At 57.3% G+C, this 20186-nt stretch overlaps 4 protein-coding genes across 4 annotated transcripts; 1 reads left to right on the top strand and 3 right to left on the bottom strand.

Annotated features, from left to right (window-relative positions):
- Positions 1-1052: 1052 nt before the first annotated feature.
- Positions 1053-1876, top strand: B0T26DRAFT_689129 (uncharacterized protein). The gene has a single exon (XM_060441022.1). It carries the CDS (start codon positions 1180-1182, stop codon positions 1792-1794), a length of 615 nt encoding a protein of 204 aa, XP_060303500.1. The 5' UTR covers positions 1053-1179; the 3' UTR covers positions 1795-1876.
- Positions 1877-9240: 7364 nt separating this feature from the next.
- Positions 9241-9866, bottom strand: B0T26DRAFT_77343 (uncharacterized protein). The gene has a single exon (XM_060446574.1). The coding sequence runs from the start codon at positions 9759-9761 to the stop codon at positions 9282-9284; it is 480 nt and encodes a 159-aa protein (XP_060303499.1). The 5' UTR covers positions 9762-9866; the 3' UTR covers positions 9241-9281.
- A 739-nt stretch (positions 9867-10605) lies between these two features.
- Positions 10606-13210, bottom strand: B0T26DRAFT_746502 (uncharacterized protein; the record flags this gene model as incomplete). The annotated part of the gene is made up of 4 exons (XM_060444700.1): positions 10606-10915; positions 11229-12446; positions 12512-12918; positions 12989-13210. The coding sequence occupies 4 exons, from the start codon at positions 13208-13210 to the stop codon at positions 10606-10608; spliced, it is 2157 nt and encodes a 718-aa protein (XP_060303498.1).
- Positions 13211-14120: 910 nt separating this feature from the next.
- On the bottom strand, positions 14121-16317 carry B0T26DRAFT_670890 (uncharacterized protein; the record flags this gene model as incomplete). Its single annotated transcript, XM_060439240.1, has 3 exons — positions 14121-15205; positions 15346-16006; positions 16075-16317. The coding sequence occupies 3 exons, from the start codon at positions 16315-16317 to the stop codon at positions 14121-14123; spliced, it is 1989 nt and encodes a 662-aa protein (XP_060303497.1).
- Between the last annotated feature and the right edge of the window lie 3869 nt (positions 16318-20186).

Here is a 20186-nt window from a genome sequence, read left to right as displayed (position 1 = left end):
TTGGTGGCTGTTGGACGATTGTATCGGAATTGCAAGACTGCGATTGACTCGAGTCTTTGGTGGAACCAGTAGGCGATTGTATTCCTTGAATTCCAATAATGACTGGGCCTAGTGGGTGTCCTGCGTCTTTGCTCAATATCATCATCCTCGTCGCCTACGGAGGACGACATTGCCACGGTCCTTGATCGATAACCCCGCCTATACTAAACTATGGTCAGCGAGATTGATAATCTACAGTGGAATAAGAGTCCAATATACCTTCCAAATTGCTCGACAGTCTGGGGTATGGTGCTGACAGTGTTACTCTGGAAAAGGCCAAACGTTGGGTAGTGTTGCGTGCCAAAGAAAATAAAGATTCGTTTATATACCACTGTATGGAGTCAATCTAGGAGAGTTGTGCAAGCCTGTGGTCGAACTGGCTTGGAAGCGTGGCGAAATGCGTGATTGTGCGATATGAACGAGAAAGTGAAATTGATTTAGTTGGTCAATAGTGTCTGCATTTATACCACTGGAAATGTATACCACGGATACAGGCGAATTAATGTGGCTAGAAAGACAAGTTTCGGATTGGATGTACATGACGCGGCAGGTCATCAACTGCTCACGGCTGAAACTGAGTTCAGAGAGTCCACATGGTTGAAAGAGGGCGGGTTTCGAGTTGTCAACGCGTAACGCAAAAGTTCCCGGGGCAGCTGAGAACATGAGATCGAAGTTTGGAATGCCGGATAAGCAGGGCACTAAGATTGGACGGAGGAATTGGTTTGTCCGCTCGTTAAGTAATCATTGATACCGTAATCCTGGCAAAAAACTTTCTTTAAGGTATGGTCAGATAAACGGTTGCTAATTGGTATCCCCAGGACTGGATGTGCGCACAGCTCGGGAAGGAAAGAAATAAAAAAGTCATTCTCGCACCCCTTCCACTCATGTCGATATGCATTCTTGCGCAAAGCCATGCTCCTCAAAGAGAACAAGACGGAGTTAACAACCAGAGTCCACGACCGCATCTATTTTCCGCCCAAGCAGGTCCATTCAACGAACCGATCAATCATCCGCCCAGTAAATATCCACACTCGCAGACTGCCAAAGAAATCCCACCTCCAATTGTCTGGTCAATTCCCCCCTTTGTGAACTACCTTAGCCTCTTCCTATTCTTGCTATTAGCTTCTTGCTATTCTTGCTATGACTAGATTTCAGTCGTCTAGCTACCGCATTGCTCGAAAGCACCATGGAACCACTGGTATTGCCCTCTGGCTGCGACCATGGAGACGCCATTTCCGCGTCCGTGTTGTAGAATTCGTGCTCTTCGACTGCCGTGGCCTGAGGACTTTGCGACCCGGTTTGTTGATAACCCGGGTCCCGCGATGTGTATCCTCCGACTTGATGTCCGGGTGGCTGTTGAGTGTTGGAGTTCATTTGGTACTGGTGATGTGCATCGCAGGTCGCATATTACTGCCCATGGGTATTGCAATGATCATGTTGCTGATGCCTACGGCATTGCTGGTTTCCAGGATATACGCCCCGATCGTATCCTTGATACCCGAAGTTGTGTGCTGCGTAATGGGAATCGTCTGCAGCCTGATAATTCTGGGCTGCAGGGTACAAAGATTGGGAATAGTTTCTAGCAACCTTGTCCAAATTTGTCCACTGGCCAACGTATTCTCCAGCGCCGATGTCAGGGGGGGTGCGCCCGGGCCCAACGGTCTGAATATCTCCTGGAGGATTATTGCTCTGGAAAGCTCCGTAGTTGAATGCTGCGGGAGGTGGAATATTTCCTGCAGGGAGAGTGTACCATAAATTACCGATAGTAACTGTCTCCTTTTGCCTAGAATTCGCACTTCCTGCGTCCGCCATCTCTCTGATCCGCGCAAGAAAATTGTTAGCCGCTGCAATATTATCCGCGTTAATTGGGCTCCTCGAGCGGGTCATCAATCTCACAGCGAGGCTTCCTCTTACCAGACCAGTCATGTACTGAGCGCGTTGCGCGGAAGGACGACAACAGATTGGGTTGATTCGGATATCGCAGGGCCACATTAAGGGTTGTTGTTGGAAACTAGCAAGTAGGTGGAATATAAGACGCAGGGTAAATTGATGTTTTAAGTAAATAGGGAAGCAGTTTTAAATCGACATATTGATGGGCCGATATATATATTCTATAGCAATATAGGAGATGAAGCAGGAATGTTGCACATTCAGGAGGGATGCGTTGAGTTTCGAAGCCCGGCGTCAAAGTTTGTAGCCTGCCACTTGTGGGAACGAGATGAACAGGGACGATGGTACGACAACCTGACTCAAGCAGACAAGAGCCTCGTTCGTGTAACGGCCTGACCTATGAAGGGTTTACTTCGGTCGACCATACGTCAGATCTTGTGACTGTTCAGGGTCGACTCCACTGGAAACACGAGTGTTGCACGCAAACATGGGCTGAGGTTTGAACGCATCCAAATGGCGGGCAGTAATAGAGTATGGAACACCTCAGACGCACTGGAGAATTTTGAATGAAGCACTATGTTCCGAGTGCCTAATCACGTATACTAATAAAGGGGCACCTCGTAACCCCGCAACGAAAAGGGGTAAGGAACAAAGAAATGGGCACTCCACAGCCCGCGTACAAAGAACAGCGGCAACATGTGATGACTGCCAAACTGCATTGCTTAGTTCTTGGTCGAGTTTACGTGTTACAGTGGGACATGGAGGGGAAGTTAGTCTGGTACACCAGACCAACTGCGTCTAATAGCAATCATGGCAATCAAGAACCACAGACTCTTAGAGACGCCGACAACGGAGCAGCACGTCGGGGCGTTAAAGAACATGCATGAGGTGAAGTAATCAATTATCAACCTCGACCCAAGAAGTTGGTATATTTCAAGAGTCTCCCTAGGCGAGTTCGGTCCCCGACAGCATTTGACGTGGAGAAGGGTTAGGGAGACACTTTTACTGGAGTCTCCCGATTCCACGCTAAATGCCGCCGGGGCCGCCCCTCGCCAAGTGACCTCGTTGGAGTGGACGCCCACTCTCACAAAATAACCTCGCTGCAGGTGGCTCGGCAATGTTGCCGGAGGGGTCCAATCTCCAACGAGTCGAGGGATCCGAACACCAGACAAGAAAACTCACCATCAACCCAATCCCCACCCCTACCCTCCCCCAAACCTCCCATAAAAAACACGTCTTTCAACCCACTGGCTCCCGCCCCTCGGAGAATCTCCCCACCAACCCCAAGAGTCACTCGGCAAGAGATGGTGGTGCTAGTGTTCATGATGGTGATGACATTGATGATGATGTTGATAATGATAATTGTTGTACTGCGTGTGGCAGGCAGGCGAAGTGGAAGCGTTTTAGCGTAGGCTGGGGAGCCAAGTACAGGGTAGATCGCAGGGAACCGTGCCTTACGGTCTGGTACAACAGTGCCTTGTAGAAGGCGCTGAGGTAAGCAGCTTGACTGCTGCAGACCTGTAGAACTCTGCTACAGACCTGCCACTTAGACTGTGAGGACTGTGCTCAGCAGTCTACCTCGTGGGCCACAGGGGACTCTGCCCTGTGGTCAGGGTCTTTTTGGGCGGTGGAAGTGCTGAAAAAGACAGAGAGGAGTTGTATTATGAGGAGTGTAAGTACAAAGAGTGATGAGTACAAAGAGTGGTGAGTACAAAGAGTGGTGAGTGCAATGCTTGCTTCCACAATACTGTGCAGTGCCACAACCGCACCAATACAACCACTACAGTGCCCTGAACTTTAGGGCCTTATAGCTATAGTAACCAGCCATACTTTGGCAGTAATGTTGATGATGATGCGGCTTTCGAAGCTGCTGGCGATGATGCTTGGAATGCTGCCGAGATTGTTGTGGGCAATGATGCTGTCGAAGGCCGCATCAAACTTCTCGGCCCGCCGCTGTACTTGCGGTAATCGACAGCAACAGCCTATTCAACTGAAGAAACTGTCAGACTGCAACAGCACTTCTAGGATTGTGTGCACCAGAGTGAATTGCTCTTATTCTCGTCCTCCAGTCTTTCCACAAAATACTCTCTCTCTTATACTTCCTTATGTGGCAATTACATGACGAAACCCAGTGGCGAAGATTACGCACCATAGATTCCAGAACCTTCTAGGCCATTCCATCTGACAGAAACTCTTCGCATCGCGTTGGCTATGTCAATCTTTCACGCCATCAGAGCCAACTTCTGGCTCTGGGTGAGACGATCCAGCTTCCTCCTGAGTGCGTGTCCAGAGCGCAACCCATGACAAGGTTGTCACTGCGGAAGCGATTGAGCTCTCGGAATTTCCGGTGTGATGCAAATCCGGGAGTGGTTGCCGCGGTCCTGGTAGTGGTTGCAGCAGGTCTCGCCGGGAAAGCGTCCGAGAGAAGAGAAACCCAGATGGCCAAGAAGAACTCATCCAACGTCGATCCAACTCTTGAAATAGGTTTTAGTAGTTCTAGCCCTCAACTGCGGACGTATCGACCCGACTGGCCGCAGTCTCTAGCGGCCTTCTACCAATTCAAGTCCTCTTTGCCTGTGATTTTGCTGAAATGTGTCTAGAGGAACGGCGCTATCGCTTCAGTTGGCCTGAGTGGACGGGAACGAGAGCATGGGTTGGGCGAGTCTAGGAGCTTGGACGACATGCTGGTGCACAAGAAGAATGGAGCCGTGTTGAGTGGGGTGTATGACTGGAGGTTTGCTGAAAGAAGCAGAAGTCTGTCGTCATCGGGCGGTTGCCTAGGTTAAGTCCTGGTAGGACCGTTGTAGGAGTGTTGCCTGCGTCAGACAGTTGTAGCCGTGTTGCCGGCGTCGGTAAGATGACCCTGCGGCTCTAATAAAGTCAGTGAAATGCCACAACAGAAATGGAACGAGAGAATTTGCACACATGCCAAGCACCTGATCCAGAGTAGGCAAATTCAGGAAGCAATCCATCAGGACCCAGACCGCCAAAGTGGCCGACCGTGTTGGGTCGGAAGAAGAACAAGAAGAAGAGGCGGAGGAGAGCGGGAGATTGGAGTGCAAAGAAACGTGTTGAGGATGCTGTGGGAGACTGCCAAGGTGTCGAAAAATTGTCTGAGAAAGGAAGAGACAACGAGGGCGCAAGGTAAATGATCGCCGAAAAAAAAAGGCATCGATAGGGCTTCCCGGCACAGCTCTCTGTCAAAGACGGCCCGCGGGTGACAGAAGGACACGCGTTAGGTCGGAAGAACGGGGGCGAAACCGGACGAAATAAATTGGCGGTACCTGAAGAGGACAATGGAAAGGGGCGGAGCCAAAACTTGTGAGGACTGCTTGAAGAAGTGCCAGTGCTGTCGTGCCATGCCTGCCTTCCCGTTCCTTCCCGAACTAACTACAGGCAGCAGCTGCTCGCGTCCTGGAGCGGTGACTGCGAGAAGGGTGGGGCAACCAGTCGCTCGGAGAACAAGCGGGACTTGACTCGCCGCCAATCAAAATCGGAGCCAGAGAGCAAGTTCATCTGATGCCTAGAAGACCGTCGGGGCCCACATAATTTGCCACCCCTAATTGCAACACGGCTCAGGTTTCAAAGGACTATCCTGCGTCCCTGCCCCGGCCGCAAAAAGCAGACAGCAACGCTCATTACCTGCTCGCGTCTCGTGTCCAGCTGGAGAGGCAAGATTAAGAAGGATACGCCGACAGAAAACGCTTTCCTAGGCACTGGTACCCGACTGTACCTTGAGGAACACAATCTGGATGTAGTCCAGTACTAAAGTCAGTGGACTCACTCCGCCGACCTCGTTTCCCAGCTTCTATGCTTGTTAACCGAAATAAATCAAATCTGGGCCCAACATGTGCATTATTTGCGACTCGATAATCGTCTGAACAGTCCGTGTCCCTTTTTCCGCAGCACTTTTTCCGCAGCACCTAAGCTCTAACGGGTCGCTGAATTCAGGTGAAAGGACGAAGTGGAAAGCGCTTACCCTTGGCTGGTCACTGTTCTTGGCACATTACGTGGTCTGGTAGAGACGAAAATGACTGTGTATGAAACATGACTGGGTATGAAATTACGCCGTGGGTTGGCCTACAGTAGCGGTGCCGAGGAGGCCGAGGCGCCCGAGGGAAGAACCACAAGTCCGGAAGGTTCAGGCACCTACGTGTCGGTCAGGGTGCACAGGAACATGTATGGAGTGCAAGTAGAGGCAGGAAGTAGAGGCAGGAAGCAGCCATCTGATCACGCCATCACGAGGAAGATACAGGCCCGTACCAGTGAGGACACTTGGAGGGTGGGGTGTGGAAGGAGCCTATAGTTGAGGAAGCATGAAGTAGCCCATAATGATGTCGATGAATACGCGTCAAATCTTGAGACGTGCGGTAGTCAATCCCTATCGTGTATAGGGTAGTAGTGATTGTCGTAGTAGACAAAGGACTCGGGGAGTCAGCGTGATTGCCGCAGCAGACAGAGGACTCGAGGAGTCAGCGTCAGGCTGGGGCAACGGAAGGAACGCACGAGAACCAAGGACTCCGTGGAGCCTGTGTCCAGGTCCAGTCCTGCGAACTTCCAGGGCCTGGAGATTCAATGCTGCTTGAGGAAGGAACACCCCCTGTATCATTCCACGCCTGAATGTTGAGGCTGGAGGGAACCGGGAGAGCAAAGCAGGTGGGGCTTCCAGACTGCTAAGAGGTGCCCCAAGGCGTCATCCGCCAGATCTGCCGCTGGCTGAGAAGGGGGTGGCCCAAGCTCAAAGGCTTCCACTGCTGTGTGCGCCAGCCTGACTAGATCTTGTTGGATTCACCAGGGTACCGGTACTGGACACAACAGGGCGTAACAGGGCGTAACTGTACGCCGAAAACTGGTGGTCAAGTGATGGATTGTTCTGTATATCTTCTTCCTCTCCCTTTCTGGCAGTGCCAGAAAGCCCCCTTTTATACTGCTATTGTGGTGGCGAAATAGGTAGCGAAGTAGGCCGCGAAGTGGTCGCGATTTAGGCTGCGAGGTAGGCCGTGAAGTAGGCTGCAAATCCTCCGCCTGGCTTCTTCGAGGCCCACATTCCAACAGATCTACTGGCACTTACGATCTTTCATTCCTTACTCCGTCGGCTAGTGTGGTCTTAAACCAGCTCGCGAAACGGCTGGAGGCAACATGCAAATTCAGGGTTGGCGGCTGGAGCTGCCTCGGGCTGCATGAGCCGTTACCCAGTACCTGATTTACAGCACCCGCACAACTCAAACTGGTACTACTGGTTAGCACTGGCAGGTTCGGCTGGGTTCGACACACTTGTAGACGTCCACACCCTGGCCTCGGTAGCTCGCCACGATAGAAGCCTGAATTGATTCTAAATTTGAACATTGAATTTTCCGCCATTGCTGTTGACATGTTGACAGGCACTAGAACAAAGTTGATGTTGTTGGACACTGAAAACTGGCATGTCAGGTGGCTTGGAGAAAGCGAGGATATCAACCTGAGGGGGGAGGCTGCGGGTAACGGAAGAGTACGGCTGTAGGAGGGCAATTGATCAGCTCTGATCAACGCTCCATTACCCGTGAAAGCACACGAAGGAGGATCATTCCTCTACCCTGTAATCACCAAGTATCGCCAAGATTCGCCTACTAGGAGATGGCACCAAAGTCACCAAGTCACCAAAGTCACCAAGTCACCAAAGTCACTAAAGACGTGTTGATCTATGATAGGAACTCGGCAAGTAGATGGTCGGCTACGTTCGTCGACGTGAAGGAAATGGAGAAGGAAGGCGCGAAGACTGCAATGGTACAGATTCAAGGTACCTTTGGAAACCTGGCGCTGAGATACGGACGGGAAGGGAAGTGTGGGAAGAGGGAGCAAGAGGTAGAAAGTCCAAGTCGCCAGTAGAAATACTCTTGAAGGAAAGCGCGACGATTACAGTCCCTATCCCGCTGACCAACTCCAGGAGTCAACGGTGTAACCAAATCGCTCATGTCCATGGCTCCTGCTTGCAGCAGGGATGTTGTTGGATGTGGTTCGGGCGTGCAAAAATATGACTCGACGCGCTAGCAGCGACCATGTAAACACTTTTCTCTTCCCAAACAAAACGGCCGAGCCATCCTCCTAACCAACACTCATTTTTTCCTTTTACATTTTTTTCGGCAATCACCCACACCAGAGGGTGAGTTATTATTTGAATCAGTCACTCTCCAGCTTCGGTCAGCGGCTGCGGTGGCCTCACCACCAACCACAACAGACGGCGGTGGCCTCACCACCAACCACAACAGATGAATGGTGAGGCCACCACCTCCCGCAACAGACGGTGGTGGCCTCACCACCAACCACAACAGATGAATGGTGAGGCCATCACCTCCCGCAACAGACGGTGGTGGCCTCACCACCAACCACAACAGAGGAATGGTGAGGTCACCACACCATCCACAACAGATGAGTGGTGGAGGTCACCACCAGACCACAGCAGACGGTGGTGGCCTCCACTACCAGCCGCAACAGAGTGGTGGAGGTCACCACCAGTCACAACAGACGGTGGTGGTGGCCCAGAGTCATTCAATGCAAGGTAAGTGCCTCATCCAGTGACTTGCGCACAATGACTTGACAGCGGCTCCGTCTTCTGCCATGACGAGTGCAGCAGGCAAGAACGCAGCTAATGCCACAAGCACCAGAAATTGCCCACACCCAACACGACATGCACTTCGTTTGCGGGAGACAGTCAGCGACCGTCATCAGCCTGACAGCTCCGGAGACAACGACACAGCTCGTCACATGTTGAACGTGCACGACAAGCACTCCAGACAAGTCGACAGGTCCTCGCAAGATCACCGAGGCTCATGGGGCCCAGCGGCATGCACATCTTCATTTGCGACCACTCTCAGTTCGGTTCCCGGAATTCGACACACTCATCACCAATCCTCTCGGATGTGCAATGGTTGCTGCCATCTTCGGTAACGGCATCGCGGACACAGAGGCATCTCAGGGCACGGCAGGGGTGGAAAAAAAAGCGGGTCGGGGATATTGTCTGGAGCTGGGGCTTTGGAGGGTTTGGTTTGGACATTCAAGGGAGGGGAGGGCGTTGCAGCGGGACTTCTTCGCGGGTGGTTTTCGTGTACTACACTCTCACATCAGCCAGCGACCGATTGGCTATCGTTGCTCACAGTCTCGGAATAAAGTCTCTTTCTGATTCTTGCATTCTGCTCCTAGTATTCTGCCCACGAACTCGTCTTGAACAAACCCGTCTCCTCAAGTCCTCCGGGGCTGATCGGAGCGACTCTCGTTTGCTAAACAATGGCACGTAAGACACGGCATGGCAGTTTCGTTCTTCCATGACAGTGACAGTCACTTTTGGCACAAGTGTCAAACATGATTGCAGGTTGTGATCAGGGTCTCGAGTTTATCCGGTCTTTAACGAATGCGGTGGAGAGCGACGTCTTGGGGAAGACATGGGACTCTGCAGATCGGGGGTCAGCGATGAAGAGTTTGAGGTTGTGAAAATCGCGCTGTGGTGTGTGGGTGCTTATCTGTGGTGCCTGGGCGGGGTTTATGCTAGGCAGCTGGACGGTAGTCTGCAGAAGGGTGGCTGGAGGCTGCTGGAGGCTGCTGGAGGCTGCTGGAGGCTGCTGGAGTTTCGGCTTGTGGTGCTTCTTGTAGTTGCTCAATGATCGGACCCGAAAAGGAAAACAAAGTGCTCTAGCTGACGGGAGAGGGGGACGGAAGACTGCCCTGTGCGTAGGAACTTCGGGAGTCCAGCCAGTGGAAGACAACCCTGCGACAGAGCGGTGCTTTGCTTGGTGAGCGTCGGTAGTGACGGCAAACATGGAACGAGGGAAGACAGACAAAGTCAACAAAGGAGCTTCCATGGACGCCAACGACAAGGCAGTGCCTGGTCTGGTAGAGATGGAGGCAGAAGCAGATCCCAGAACCGTCCCAGCTGTCCCAGCTGAGCCCCAGGGAGGGCGAGTAGCATCCCAGCGGCGTCCCCAGGTCGGCAGGATAACAGGGAAGCGCCCACAGCCCGGCTGACGTCACGGCCCGCGCCTGAGGACGCCGGGCAAGGCATCAGGGGGACCACACAGCCGCCAGAGGTGGGTCCCTCGTTTTTCGCAGCCGTGCACGGACTAACCTGGTTCATTATAAATATCTTTGCCTCTGCCCTCTCTCCCTCGACTTTCCCTTCTTTTTTTCTCTATGGTGCTCTCGGCGAATCCTTATCATACTCGTGCCATACTGAATCAATTTTTGAAAACCCGGTCGTGTTCTCTTCGAGAGCAGACCACTGTGCTCCTGGTATTACACTGCCTCCAGGTAACGCGAACAATCTTTTTTTTTTTTTTTTTTTTTTTCACTGTGATCACCGCACTATGTGGTGACATGGAGAAGAAGAAACTTCTATTCTTTCTGCTTTTTCAGGCTTATCTTTGCTGTATTTGTGTCCCGCCATGCCGCAGTCTTTGTGTCTCGCCATGCCGCAGCCCGTCGTGCCCTGTGAACGTGCCCTGTAAAGCACCCGACCGCCGCCGCATGTCACGGCCCAGTTAGCCACGCCTTGTTCCCGCCGCTGCTCGCCACGGAAAGAAGGAGCCGCAAAACACCTAGTTCCCGCCCAAAATCATACGCTCGCTCGTAGGCCTCAAGACCAGGCTCAATGATTACCTACAAAAAGACACCTCAAGTAAACACACAATATCTCATTTTCGCTTCCCCTCACGGCTCGATGATGCTCGGATCGTTCTTGAACCCAGTGACCATTAGAAATCCAAACTCGGCCGCCTCGGTGCAACGCGCAGCCATGACAGACTGGCCCAGCGCCTGGTGGGCCTCGGCCATCTTACGCAGCGCGGCCACGACGTGGATTGTCATCAGCGACACGTCTCCCGGCCGCGTGTACATGTCCCTCGGCTCCCAGGCGCTCCCCTCTTCGAGCGGCACACGGAAACCAAAGTTGCGCAGCACCCGCAGCCCGTACTTGAGAACCTTGGCGTGGTTCTTCCGCCCGCGGTGCGCTCCCACAAGCCTGTGCCACCGATCCAAATTAGCTGCCGCTTTCGTTCGACCCTTCGATCTCGTGTCTGATTTCCCAATTGCCACGCGCAATCGAATACCACTACTACAGCGACGGAGATATACACATGCCAGATGGCAGACACACGGAAGGACTACCACTACTACAGCGACGGAGATATACACATGCCCAGATGGCAGACACGGAAGGAATGGGGGAAAAGAAAAGAAAAGAAAAGAAAAGAAAAGAAAAGAAAAGAAAAGAAAAGAAAAGAAAAGAAACAAAAGAAAAGAAAAAAATTTGGAGCTTGGATAAAATCACATACCAGTTGCACGGATAGATCAGCGTCAGCCGCGGCAGGCCATCGTAGACTTCGGGCTCGTGGAGGTCCTCGAGTTTCTGGGCGAGGCGATCAATGTTGCGGATGACGGCGTTGGGCACGATGCCTTTGTCGCCCGCTCCGGGGCCGCGCTTGTTGCAGGCCTTCTCGACGGCGATGAGCACCTCCCTGCGGCGGTCGAGGTTGGCGGCGGGACTCTTGCGCTCCCCGGAGCACAGCGTACAGCCGCACTCAAAGCCCCAGCCGGCCTTGTACTCGGCGTTGCGGAGGTTGACGAGCGACTTGACGGGCACGTACTGCTGGAAGACCTCTTCGCCGGCGGCGATGTCGCGCGTCGCGCGGCTGACCAGCATGTCGCCGAGGAACGACCGCATCGTGTTGGGCACGCAGCTGTGGTTCATGTGGCTGGCGTGCGCCCAGAGACCCTTGGCCATGTGGCCAGGCGGCGCGGCAGGCCGCGTGTCCTCGACGGTCGACAGCGGCGCGCTGAAGCAGTTCTTGGTGCGGATGCCCTCGACCAGGAACACGTCGACCACCGGCCTGCCGTCGATGATGGTGTCCTCTGCTCCCGTCCGCGAGCCCGCCACGCCGTCGCCCGCGTACAGCGTCAGCACCGACTGCGCCAGCGACGGGTTGTCGCACAGCTGCCGCACCGTCATGGCGTACAAGGCGGCCGACGCCCGAGACGGCTCGTACTGGTTGGGCATGAGCGTGGCCTTCTCGACAAAGACGAGCTCGCCTGCGGCGATGGCCTGCGTCGCGAACAGCCCGCGGCCGTGGTGTGGCGACGAGTCGACGCGCGTCCGCCGCAGGAACGACCCCCGGTCGAGGTGCACGGCGGTGGGGCTCAGCGACGCCGCCATGGCCGGAAAGTCGTAGTCGCCGTGCTCCTCCTCGCGCAGCCGCGCCAGGCACCGCTCGTGCTCCTTGCGTATCCCGCCGCTGCCCGAGCTGCTGCTGCCCGAGCTGAGCTCCAGCGCCTGCTCGAGGTGCGTGCGGCTCGCCGCGTACTGGCACAGCCCGTACGCAGCCCGCCCCGCGTTGTAGTACGCCTTCCAGTCCCCTGGCCCGCCCGTCCGCGATGCTAGCGCGTCCGCCATGGCCGCGTCGTACCGCCCCAGCAGCAGGTTGGTGCCGGCGCGCTTGGTGAAGACGGGGGCTTTGAACTTCTCGTCTTCGGACGTCTCCAGTGCCTCGGTATAGCTAGGCCGTGTCAGCGTGGTTGGGGGTTCCTCCTTCTCATGCAAGGTCAAGCCTCGGAGACGCACCAGAAGACGGCCGTCGGAAGATCCTTCTCGATGAACGCCGTGTCACCTGCGGCACGCCATTCGTCGGCCGACTTGAGCAGCGGGCCGAGGCGCAGCTGCTCGGGGATCAGGGGGTCGGCGAATCGCAACAGCACCACGTCGGACGGGTGGTCGACACAAATCATGTAGTCGTGCTCGGCGCCGTTGTGCTTGTAGTATGGCTCCTTGACGGCCACGACGCAGCCCTCGGGCACGGCCGACAGGATGGACGAGTCGGGCTGGTTGTAGATGGCCAGCTTGTCGACGTTGCCGAAGCCGTCCTCGACGATGCTCACGGCCCCCGCCCCAATGTACGGCGGGCTGATCACCTTGACGATGACGCCGCGCCCGCGGTGGTGCGTCTCCACGCGCAGCTCGCTCAGGGGCATCTACATGAAGAAGTCAGCAACGAATGCTTCTCGGACGAATGCTATTCTCGGCAGATGTTGGGGGACAGACAAACTCGACATCGCGGATCGACTTCGTCGACGCCGGGTAGGCCTCGGACAGGACGGGCTGCTTGACTGGCCGTGCCTCGTCGGGCGACAGGTCCTGCTTCTTGAGATGGGTCTTGTGCGTCCTGATCAGCTCCTCCTTGGTCAGTTTGCGGGGCGGGGGCTGGCCGACGAGGGCCTTGGCGGCCACCGCAGCTGGGAGAGCAGGAACTTGAACAACGGCCATAATTATCAAACTGTGTGCGTGCTTTCGCCAGCTGGCCACGCAAGACGGGTAGCTGCACGCAAGACAGGTAGCTGGCCACACAAGACAGGCAAGCTTGTTCTCTCCTCAACACGCAGCAGACACCGAAAGATCACAGGTAGTCTTGTCCGGTGGTGGTGGCGTCTGCCAAGCTCAAAGTACAAGGTGGCATTCTCGGAGGCCAAAGAGCCGCATCTATATTGGATCTAGCCGCGGGCTGGATTAGCCGGGGGGCCGGGGGGGCCGGGGGGGGCCAGAGGGGAGGGGCCAGGGGGGGGGGGGGGGGAAGGCGGGGGGGGAAAGGGGGGAGGGGGGGGGTGACGGCGACAATGCGGGCGCGGCGCATTTGCCGGGAGAGACAAGCATAAAATTAACGGCCCACGGGACTATACGCCAATCGGGCTCGTGCCCCCTGACAAAAACAGGCCAAGGTTCATGCACCACCCACGACGCCGGCCCGGCCATGCGGCTGCGCGCGACTAGTGCCGCAGGGAAACCCGGGAGCACCGCCCTGTGCCGTTCCTGCTAGCTTACAGTCTTGTCGCTACCGGACTTACACAGTCTTGTCGCTACCGGATTTGCCAGTCCCAAGCACCATGGTCCACGCGGGTCTAGTGTCGAGGCCTCAAGATGTGATGTCAAGTACGACGGCATGTAGGACGCGGTAAAAGGAGTGCTTCTATTAGAAGGAAGAAAGAGAGGCAGCCATGGCCTCGATACCCTACTTTGCGTGTCGAATGGGTCTTGTTGAATTCGTCAGGCCGCAGGTGGCCAGTATGTGCGCCATCAAATCCATGCCGCCGATTGATCCATGCCGCCGGTTGATCCATCTGCCGGTTGATCCATGCTGCCGGTTGATCCATGCCGCCGGTTTCTTCCGGCACAAGCCGACTCAGGTGGAGCCAGCTGGCAGCTTTCCTCGCACGGGCACGACATCCTCATACGACGGGGGCGCGGCATCGTCGTCCACGAAGTCACCGGTAGCTACGGCGTTCAGGCAGGCAACGTCGACCTTTTGCACGACCTGCTTCTGGAATTCGATGCCAAACTGCAAGTTCTTGCCGCCCTGGTGGCTGCCCAGCTTGCGGCCGTCGAGGCACAGCACGACGGCGTCGCGATATGCGGGCCCCATGCGGTGGTCGAGCTCCGTTCTGGCGCGCTTGAGGAACGCCTTCGTCACATCAATCCCCGTGACCCCTTGAGCGTCCTTGAAGTCGTCGTCGTACAGCTGGCGCGCCGTGCGCCACAGCCCAATCTCGAGCAGAACCACGCCCAGCGAGTAGACGTCGTGCATCGGGTTGTAGTAGGCCTTGGGCGGCGCGCCGACGCGCTCTGGATGCCGGTACACGTCGCGGTCGATGTCGTGTACCACGCTGTCGACGCTCTCGTAGGCCGAGAAGACGCCGAACGTCGGCCGCGCGAAGGCGAAGTCGGTTAGGTACGGCGCCGCCGTGTCGAGAGACTCGCCGCCGCCGCCGTGGCTCTGGCGGAAGAAGAAGCGCACGACGCGGCTGCTGATGCGCTTGTGCAGCCACCAGTCCGAGTGCAGCGTGCCGAGACACTGCGCCACGGCCTTGGCGATCTGGAAGCGCGCCGGCAGGCCCAGCCGGTGGGCCTTGCGGTCCGAGACGATCAGCTCGTGCAGGCTGGGCGGCGCGCGGCTCAGCGTGCCGCGCGGGAATCCGAAGGCAAAGGTGAAGCAGCCGTTGGGCGCCGGGTCCTTAGCGAAGCCCTTGAACGGCAGGATGCCGAGCGTGGCGCCGTCGAGGAACTCCTGGCCCGCCACGGCAAGGAAGCTGGCGAGCTGCGGCGCGAACTTGACCTCCTCGCTCCTCTCGCGCACCGCCGCCGGGTCCATGCTGCTGCGCGCGAAGTTGCTCGAAACCTTGCGCTCCACCAGGATACGGGTCGACGTCTGGCGCGAGTCGGCGATGTAGGCTTGCATGATATTCCACGATGACTCGTCGACGTCGGTCACTAGCATTGCGTGTGCGTGTCAGCCACGGCCCACGAGCACCAGTTGCCTCACGTCACCTAGCAGTGAACAGAGACCTAGCAGTGAACAAAGACCTAGCAGTGAACTAGAGAGACAGGAGGGATTGGATAATTACACTTACATTTCACGCCGCTTTTGACGTCAGCGGCCTTTTTCTGCAGCATCAGGTGGGCCCGGTAGCTCTGGAAGGCCCTCCCGCTGTCCGCCGTCTGAATTGTCTGGCCGACGGTGCTGTTGTGGTCGAGAGTCGCGACCAGGTACGGGCCCAGCAGTAGGAGCTTGTCGATCTTGCCGGTTAGCACCTTGAGCGACTTCCGCAGCCGCCTTACCTCGAAACACCAAGCAAACGCCCGCGGTATCTCCTTCCACCGGACACCGGACCTGGTCTGGTCGGCCTGCTTGTCGGCCTGCTTGTCGACCTGCTTGTCGGCCTGCTTCTCGTCTTGCTTCTTGCCGAAAATGTTCCAGAAACCCCTCTCTTGGGGCTCGGGTTTGGCGTTGGGCGCTGCTGCTGCTGCTGCTGCTGCTGCATCTTCTGCCGCACAATTTTCGGCTGCGTCTTCTGCCGCACACTTTTCGGCATCGCGTTCCGCCTTAGTCGGCCCGGCAGCGTCGTCGAGGTCGAGCGGGAGTTCCAGCAGCGCTTTGCTGGCATCGGTGAGGACGAATGCTCTCTCCGAGTATCTTGCGTATTCCTCATCCATCTCTCTGGCAACTGTCGCGTATGCGTTCAGCCCGGTGGCAATGTCTAGCATGACGGCATGCACCTGCCCCAGGACCTCCTAATCAGTGTGTCAGTGCTGTGGTCTCCATGCGCCGATCCGCCGGTCCGCCCCCGCTCCGTGGATACTGGACATGCCTTGTGAAGACCGGCAAGCGAGTTGGCAGTGGTCTTGGGGCCAATCTCACGCGTCAGGACGATCCAGAATGTCCTGAGCCGCACGATCTGGAAGCGGTAGTCCCCCGCCATCTCGGCCTTCCCGGCGTGGAAGCCTTTCGCGACCAAGACTTGCCGGTAAACGAACCTAGACGTGAGATAGACGCCCTGGAAGAGGGCCAAGACGCCCGTGGCGATGCTCAAGGGGTCCGCCATGTTGGCTATGGCAGCTTCAGGTGCGGGTTCCCGAATTGGCGACGAGGTTGCAGATCACGCCTGCAAGAGGTAGGAGCCAAAGTCGACACAATTCAAAGTCGACACAATTCGTGGCTGGCAAATGTAGGAGCCAAAGTCGACACAATTCGTGGCCGGCATAGCTCGAGGGGGGATCGGGTCAATCACTCTCGAGGGGGATCGGGTTAATCACTCTCGAGGGGGATCGGGTTCATCTCTCGAGGTGAGGGAGGCAGGCATGTTCAGGTTACCGAGCTCACCCAAGGGAGCCGCAGCGAAACCAGGCTACGGATTCGCTCGCTGCGCACACCAAACATCCAGCTCATGGGTCCGGGGACCGAATGTTGCATCCAATGAGCAGACTCCATCCCAGCCCGAAGCAGCTCGTGCATGGTTATCGAAAGTGAGGAGCAAGGAAACATCCAATCGCGCCACGTCCTCCCTCACCACCACCGCATTCTGGCCAATGGCCTCCAGCTTCTCGCCGCCTTTTCCCCCATTCTCTCGACGAGCTGCGCTGTCAATGCCTACACATCCTGCAGGATATTCGCGGCTGACCGAAGCTGCCGTGATCAGGCCGGCCGTCCAGCCATGGTGCTCCCACCCCCACTCTCACCCCCTTGTCTGTCGCCCGCTTGTCTGTCGCCCGCTAGACTCTTCGGACATGCCGGCGGCCGCTTGATATGATTTCTGCTCCTCCCATTCCTCGATTGTGGCGCGCTCTTGGAGCAGACCGAACTTGGAGCAGACCGAACTTGGAGCAAACCGAACTTGGAGCAAACCGAAGCACACTGCACCCACCTCGTGTTCAGTCTTGGTCCAAGGAATTATTAGGCTGGGCGGGCCATATCCTCTGCGTGTCCGCTCTCTAATTATACTGAGACTCAACCAGATTAAAACTCCCTCTAGAGCACTTGGCGTCTGCCGATGTCGATCACCATGGATATGTCCGTCTCTCCCAGCGCCACGCTCTACTCCCCCGAACCACCTCCGACCCCTCCTACCCCCTCCAAGGAGCGCCGGTCGGCATTGAAGAGGACAAAGTCAATCAGGACAAGCCATGTGCAGTTTGGAGATGTCGCCTTCGAGCCTGAGCCGACGCCGCGCACCATGTTTCCGCCATCACCAACCAAGGACACCTCAATCCATCGACAGCACCCTCGTCTGGCCCTGAAGAGAACCAGCTCCACCGGCAGCACGCGAAGCGGCCTGGCTCGACCTCGGTTCCACGAAGAGTTGCAGACGCCGGCTTTGAGGGAAACAGGGGACGAGCCGCAGTTCATCGTGACCCCCAACGAGGAGCTAAACGAACCGGAGTACACCACCGATCAGGCTCCTGGCCCATACGTCGCCGGCGCAAGTGACGATGCAGATGATCTGGGTCCTCGGACCGCTCTTCGGCCTCCTAGCCTCTCACGCCACCTCTCCATGGGCGAGTATTCGTCGGCTAGGGAGGGCGAGCGTTCGTCGGCCAGGGACTGCGCCCAAGACGACAACCCCGTCGAGATCCTGCAAAAGATGGTTGACACGCTGAGAGCCAGCGGTATCCCGGGGCCGGAACTGCTCCGCTCCTGGTCCGACTTCTCAAAGAGCCTGGGATACGGCGGCGAGGGAAATGTCCAGGGCACCAACAAAGAGGCCGAGGAGAAAATCCTCAGAGCCAGAAAGAGCCACTCGCCCGGGTGGATCGCCCACAAATTCGCCATCAAACGCCACGGGCCACAGTCGCGGCCCGCAACGCCCGGCCAACCCAGGCCACGGTTGGAGAACTACCTGGCTTCGGCCGCAGCCGAGATTCAGGCCTTCTCCAAACTGCCCGACGGCCACCCCAACATCATCCAGCTCCAGGGCTGGGGGCTCTGTCTCGACACCATCGAATGGATCCAGAGCCTCTCCAAGCCGCCGACCGACCTGTCCGCCTTCAGCCTCCACCTGCCCCTGTTGGTCTTCAAGCGTGCCGAGGGCGATCTCAAGGAGTTCTTGTACGAGTTGTTTGGCGACGAGCCCTCGGCCAGTGGCCACCACAACCCGCAGTCGCTTGCCGAGCTCGGCCGAGTGGAGCACTCGACGCCACTGCTGCAGCCTGGATCCGGGGACCAGGGCGTGTCTACACCTTACATGACGGTTCAAGGCCCCGCCCGCCCCGAGAGCCATTCTCTCTCGGGCTCCACGCTGAACGAATACGTGGGTGGTGAGAACGCGGACGCGGCGGATTTCCAGGCCGAGGCCGCGCATGGGTACGGTGCAGCAGGAGTCGACACGCCAGGGACACTGCGCGAATCGCGGCGATTTCACATCATCAAGGGCATCGACAGGGACGAGGTCGTACGCGGGCTGTGCATCGACATTGGGCACGGGTTGCAGCACCTCCACCACCTGAACATGACGCACGGCGACCTCAAGCCGAGAAATGTGCTTGTCTCGAGCGACCGCCCCAGGTGGACGGCCAAGCTCTGCGACCTCGGCCACTCGCGCTCATTCGCTCCTCCAGGCGGCGATCCTGACACAGCAGCTACCGAAAGATATAGGTACCGAGGCACCCCAGACTGGCGGCCACACTGGTTCGGCCCCCTGGTGAAGACACACGACCGGGAGACCCTGATGTCATTTGACCGCACTGTATACGGGGCCTTGGTCTGGAGCGCCTTCTCTCCCACGCTCCGCGGCAACAAGCCGCCCATCTCCGAAGACGGGGGGGGAAACCCGTGCGTGCACCTCCCCGGGCACCTCAAGGAGATGGACCCCAAGGGCGGCTACAGAAGCCCGATGGGGAGCAAGGCGGCGCTCGTTCGCCACGTCGGCCGTCTGGTGGATAGCACCGTGTGCGAGGGCTTTCTGCTGGCCGACGAGCTCGACGCCGATCCAGATATCGCTGAACCAAAACACCGTGTCGAGAAACGCCCGTGGAAGTACCTCTACAGCAGGACGGAGCGCGCCGCCCGCGCCCTGTGGCGAGGCATGAAGGCAGCAGAAAGCAGGCTGGAAGCCAGGCATGGCACGGCATTGAACCACGACACAGCCGTCGCCACGCCCGACACCGCCGTCACCACACCCGACACCGCCGTCACCACGCCCGACCCTGCATCAACAGCTGACGCTTCGGCTGCAGCCCCTCCCGCCGCATCGCCCGACCCTACATCAACAGCTGACGCTTCGGCTGCGGCCCCTCCCGCAGCATCTCCTCGGCCTGGCTCGAGTGAGGAAACACAGAGCACCTCCGATAGTGGCGTCACACCCACACGCTCTCTAGCGCCTAGCGTCAAATCGCAACAGTCGGCCGCGTTCGATGCATGGTGGAGGGGAAGACGGCGCACTTGGCGGCCCTGGGAGCCCAAGAAGAGTGAAGGCGACGTCCAGGAGCTGCATGATCGCCTGCAGAGCTTGATCTCCAACAAGTCGCGCACGCGCAACATGGATGGGCCAGGATCACCGTACGGCGTGGCCTGCCTCCGGGCGAAGGCGCTCCACCTAGACGAGTGGAACAGAGTCCCCAAGAGGACGAACATTGTCGAGCTCGCCCTGCAGGCCAGACCCCCTCTCGACATCTGCACGCTCGCCTGGCTGTGCAGAGGCGAGATCGGCGCCCACGAAGTGTACAGCCTGCGGCCCTCGTACGGGGTGTGGGAGGTGCTCCTCAGCCCCGACACGTTGGACGAGTCGGCCCGGCTCGAGCGGTTTCTCCTCCTGATGCAGTTCGGCGCACGCATCGAGCAGGTGTTGCAGAATCATCCGACGTTGCCGGCGCTGAGGTCTATACTGGGCCACTATCTCCGCAGCTGCCGCGTGGCCACAGTTCCTGCCGTCTCGGACGAGATCTGCCGTCGCTACGAGCAAGTATTATTGGCTGCGGG

The sequence above is a fragment of the Lasiosphaeria miniovina genome, assembly GCF_030549165.1.
Source record: "Lasiosphaeria miniovina strain SMH2392-1A chromosome Unknown B0T26scaffold_1, whole genome shotgun sequence".
Classification (NCBI taxonomy): Eukaryota; Fungi; Ascomycota; class Sordariomycetes; order Sordariales; family Lasiosphaeriaceae; genus Lasiosphaeria; species Lasiosphaeria miniovina.
This window is presented reverse-complemented; position numbering and strand designations above follow the sequence as displayed.